The 5,525-nt window shown below is 36.5% G+C and overlaps 1 protein-coding gene across 1 annotated transcript; it reads left to right on the top strand.

Moving 5' to 3' along the window:
* The first annotated feature begins 1,706 nt into the window (after positions 1-1,706).
* Positions 1,707-5,098, top strand: LOC108212365 (uncharacterized). Its single transcript, XM_017384089.2, has 3 exons — positions 1,707-4,186; positions 4,274-4,379; positions 4,463-5,098. The coding sequence occupies exons 1-3, from the start codon at positions 1,707-1,709 to the stop codon at positions 5,096-5,098; spliced, it is 3,222 nt and encodes a 1,073-aa protein (XP_017239578.2).
* Positions 5,099-5,525: the final 427 nt, after the last annotated feature.

Genomic DNA, 5,525 nt, shown 5'->3' with positions numbered 1-5,525 from the left:
TATGAATATATATATATATATATATATATATATATATATATATATATAAGAATGAGAAGGTTTTATTGAAGAAGTTGAAGAGAGTGTTTGTATATATTGAGAGAGTGTTTACTTCAAAAATCTCGGCAATTCTTTGGCTCCTAGCTTGAAGAAAAGAGTTGGGTGATGGGAGGGTATTTATAGGAGAAGATGAGAGGGTTTTGTGGATTAAAATTTTATGTAAAATGGTGTATTAATTTGAATTAAAGTGGGTGGTTTCCACACTTGTCATCCATTTTCCCCTATGTGCTCAAATAGCATTTATTGCATAGACTTTTCACAAAATCTCAGTACTAGAAGCTCTAGAAAGTGGCACACAAATCGAGAAAACGGCTAAATATCCGTCACACCAAATCTAAGATTGTTTCAATTCATTTGGCCAAATTGCAGCGAGTGATTGTGTGAACTTAATAAATACATTTGAAATCAGTTTAAAAGAGGTTAACTTGATAAATGTACAATGATGAGTAAAAGAAATAGAATGCAGAAAGCAAATGGAATTATCAAAATAAAGGTTTCAAGCTCAGCTTTTACACACCAATATATCAAATCATTCACTACTAGAAATTCGTCAATAGACATCGCACATTAGACATCAGTCGGAAGTGTCACCGATGTAAAATGCCTTTTTTACATCGCTCGTTTTATATGTGATGTCTTTCTGGTATCTTTACATCAGTCCTTAACATAAGTGATGTCTAAGCTCTCACTTTAAAATTTTTTCACATCACATTGTTTATTAAGCGATGTCTAATCTGAATTTTAAAAATATTAAAGCCCGCGCCCTCCGCTCCCCCGCCCTTAGTCAATTTTTTAATTAGTTCCCCCTACTGTTTTCCCCCCCTTTAACATATCATTCACTCCCGCCTCAGTATAAAACAATAAAAAAACATTAAAAATAAATCAAAATTAAAACAAAAGCATTCAAAAGAAAACAATCGGGACATATATACATATTTCTTTCAGACAGCAGCTCTTCCCCCTTTCTCTCGACAGCTAAACCTAGGTATGCGATTTTCTTCAATCCTTCAGTCCTTCAATCCTCGTTCTTGGTTTAATATTCTATTAACTGATTCCCTCTCTTCTAAACCCCCTTTCAAATGTTCTATTAACTGATTCCCTCTCTTCTAAACCCTAGGTGCGATTTGTGCGCGATTCGAAGCTGCTGTGTTCAAGCTTAAGGTTCGATCTTCAAGCTTAGGGTCGAGTGGAGCTTGGAGATTAGGGTTCTTTGAAGCTTGGAGATTTGAAGCTTGGAGATTAGGGTAGTTGCTGGGTTTTCGAAGCTGCTGGATAGCTGCTGGATTTTGGAGGTGCTGGGTTTCGAAGCTGCTGGGTTTTAGGTATATATATTCTTCTATATTCTTCTTTATATTTATATAAATGTTTCGGTTGCAAGTATAACTTTTTGTAGTTATATGTATGCATGTGAAAATTAAACGTGTAGTTGTATATATGTTTTATATATGTTTGGAGCTTGGGGTTTCTTTTTTATGTACTGTGTTATATATGTTTAGAGCTTGGGATTTGTTTTTTATGTTTTATGCACAGCTGTGTAAATATATTTGTGTTTGTTTAGTTTGTAAATGTAATTGTATATTGTGTTTGGATCTTTGTTACCATGTAATTTGATATCATATTTGACAATCAGGTAGTTTGAGAATAACATGGACAAGTCTTGGATTTTCAAAGATAGGGATACACTTGACTATGAAATCGGGGTTGAAGAGTTTTTAATATTTGCCGAGGAAAATGCTAGTGATACTAAAAAAATCCCATGCCCCTGCAAAAGATGTGTTAACTTTAAAAAATTTGCAGTTAAGATTATTAGGGGACATTTATATGAATACGGTTTTAGTTTGGGATACCTTGATTGGATTTGGCACACACAAGGGTGTGGAATCACTGGATCAACAGTTCATGACAATGCCCCTAGCCCTGCACCTACGCTTGACCCTGCATCGATGCATTCCCCTGGTCATGCATCACAAACAGTCAATGTTTGTGATGCTGCGTATAATTCGAGTGAGTACAATAATGAGTCGTATCAGTTTAGGAGATTTGTGGCTGATGCTCAACAGCCTTTGTATGAGGGTAGTGAATGCACCAAATTGGAGTCGATGCTAAAACTGCATAATTGGAAAGCAAGGTTTGGAATTAGTGATAGCGCCTTTACAGATTTATTGTCTACTGTTGGCTCTCTCCTTCCTAAGGAAAATGTGATGCCACCTAATGCATATGAAGCCAAGAAAACATTATCCAACTTAGGCCTAGAATACATAAAGTACCACTCATGTCCAAACGATTGCATACTATATCGGGGGGTATATGTTGATGCTTCTAAGTGTCCTAAGTGTAGTCTATCTCGCTGGAAGTTAGGAAAGGATGGTAAAGTAAGGATTAATGTTCCTGCTAAAATAATGTGGTATTTTCCAATTATTCCGAGATTGAAGCGAATGTTTAAATCTCCTTCTACATCTGAACTGATTACCTGGCACGCAAAGCAGCGAATAGAAGATGGAAAGATGCGGCATCCAGCCGACTCTCCTTCTTGGAGAAATATCGACTATAGGTGGCCTGCCTTCGGTAGTGAGGCAAGAAATATTCGCTTGGCGTTGTCTGCAGATGGTATAAACCCGCATAATAACGGTCTAACCAATAGATACACTTGTTGGCCAGTAGTACTAGTGACTTATAATCTTCCTCCGTGGTTATGCATGAAGAGGAAGTTTATGATGCTAACAGTTTTAGTTCCCGGTCCTCATGAGCCTGGTAATGACCTTGATGTATATTTACAGCCTCTAATCGATGATTTAAAGAAGTTGTGGGAGGAAGGTGAACCAAATGTCTATGATGCACACACTAAGTTGTATTTCACTTTAAAAGCAATTTTATTGTGGACAATAAACGACTTTCCCGCATATGGAAATCTGTCCGGATGTGTTAATAAAGGTTATATGTCTTGTCCAATATGTGGTGATGATACTGTTGCAAAGTATTTAAGCCATAGTAGGAAGATGTGTTACCAAGGTCATCGACGTTACTTGGCTAGAAATCATCCATATAGGAAGCAAAAAGCTGCTTTTAATGGACAACAAGAATTAGGGCAGGCACGTCAACCTCTTTCGGGAGAAGAGGTTTTATTGCAGCAAGAAAAAATTGAATTTCAGTTTGGGAAAGAAGTAAGGAAGTCAAAGAAGGTTGACTGTCCATGGAAGAAAAAGTCAATTTTCTTCGAGTTAGAGTATTGGAAATTTCACCATGTCCGTCATTGTCTAGATGTTATGCACGTGGAGAAAAACGTGTGTGATAGCTTGATTGGCACACTACTGAATATGAAACATAAGTCTAAAGATAGTGAAGCTTCTCGTCTTGACATGATTGACATGGGGGTTAGGGCTGATCTAGCTCCACAAAAAGGAGAAAGAAAGACCTATTTACCTCCTTCGATTTTTAATTTGTCCAAGGCAGAAAAGAAGAAGATGTTGTCATCGTTAATGCACATGAAACTTCCTTATGGACACGCGTCAAACATTAAAAACTGTGTTTCCATGGAAGAAATAAAAATGTTTGGGTTGAAGTCCCACGATTGCCACATCCTACTTCAACAATTACTTCCTATTGCAATTCGCGCGGTACTTCCAAAAAAAGTCAGGGTCACAATAATTAGATTGTGTTTCTTCTTTAATGCTTTATGCAGCAAAGTTGTCGACGTATCTAAACTAGATAAATTGCAATCAGATGTAATAGTAACTTTGTGCGAGCTAGAAAAAATTTTTCCTGCATCATTTTTTGATGTAATGATACATCTCATAGTGCACTTGGTTCGGGAATTACGGTTATGTGGGCCAGTCTTCTATAGATGGATGTATGCATTTGAGAGGTTTAATAAGGTGTTGAAGAGTTACGTACGCAATCGTTACTACCCCGAAGGTTGTATAGCAGAATGTTATCTTGGAGAAGAATCGATTGAATTCTGCCAAGAGTTTGTCAAGCAAACTTGCACCACTGCTGGTCTTCGCAAAGGTGAAGGCAAGTTAAGTGGTCCATTATCTGTTGCGGTAATGAAATCAATCGAAGAAAAAGAGAGGGATGAAGCTCATTTACACGTTCTTCTAAACAACCTTGAAGTACAGCCATATATCTTGTAAGATTTTTTTAATTTTGTGGCTGTTCAATTAATATATACATTCTGTATAAACTACTTCTTTAATGAATATATAATTTTTGGCAGAATGCATAAGGAGTATCTAGAGGAAATCCATCGTGGGAAAAAGAAAAGCGTTCATTGGCTCTTGAGAGAGCACAATAACAGTTTTGCTGATTGGTTTCTAGAAAAAGTTAGTATTTTTATAGTTTCATTTGTGCCTAATTTATTTTCTCTATAGTAATTTAGGATAATTTCTGTTTATGAAATGTGTAGGTCAGTAGTGAAATGGTGGAGAATCCTGGAGGAGTTTCAGAGACAGTAAGATGGATAGCTGGAAAACCATCATTTTCAGTTATGACTTACGAAGCTTATCTAGTAGACGGGGTCCGATACTTTACAAAACAGCGAGACAATGTGAGGGTAGTTCAAAACAGCGGAGTGTCTTTAGTTGCTAAAACTGTCCAAGTGTCTAGCGCTAAAGATTTAAACCCCGTAGAAAGTGACTTGACATTTTATGGTGGTATCCTAGATATATGGGAGCTGGATTATCATGCATTCAAAGCCCCACTGTTTTTATGTAATTGGGCGGACAATGACAAGGGAATTAAGGTGGATGATCTTGGGTTCACACTTGTCGATCTAAGTCGACAAGGCCACAAGAGAGATAAATACGTGTCTATAGATCAAGTAAAGCAAGTTTATTATATTGAAGATCCGGTGGATGCCAAGTGGTCCGTCGTATTAACCTCTACAACTCGAGACTACCAAGAGGTGTATAACGATGATGATTTAGGAGACACAACCATGGAAAATCCTCCATTCTGCTGCCAAATTCCTACATGTGATGTCGGTGATGATGTTGAGAAAAGTATTAGAGAAAATATTAAGGGCACTTGGGTTAAGAAGTGATAACATTATTTCAAGTCATGTAATAGTTAATTTTGTGATGAGACTTTGTAATTTACTCTGTGATAACATTATTTCAAGTCATGTAATATATGTGATGCAACTTTGTAATTTACTCTGTGTAATTAGACTCCTGTAATTTTGTGATGATGTTTAGTTATGCATATTTCACTCTGTGTAAATGTTTAGTTATGTATATTTCACTCTGTAACTGTTTAGTTATGCATTTTTACAATTTTGTAACGGCTTATGTAGGCTTATGTAACTTTATAACTGCTTATCCTGTAATTGCTCGTATTTATGCCTGTGACTAATGGATTATATATGTTTCATTTTCAGATTGAAGAAGATAAATGGCAAATAAAAAGCAAAAAACCAAAGTACAATTCCATGAAGACTCCAAAAAGTCGGATGAGGCATCAGATAAAAG

This window comes from Daucus carota, chromosome 3, assembly GCF_001625215.2.
Source record: "Daucus carota subsp. sativus chromosome 3, DH1 v3.0, whole genome shotgun sequence".
NCBI classification, from domain to species: domain Eukaryota; kingdom Viridiplantae; phylum Streptophyta; class Magnoliopsida; order Apiales; family Apiaceae; genus Daucus; species Daucus carota.
This window is presented reverse-complemented; position numbering and strand designations above follow the sequence as displayed.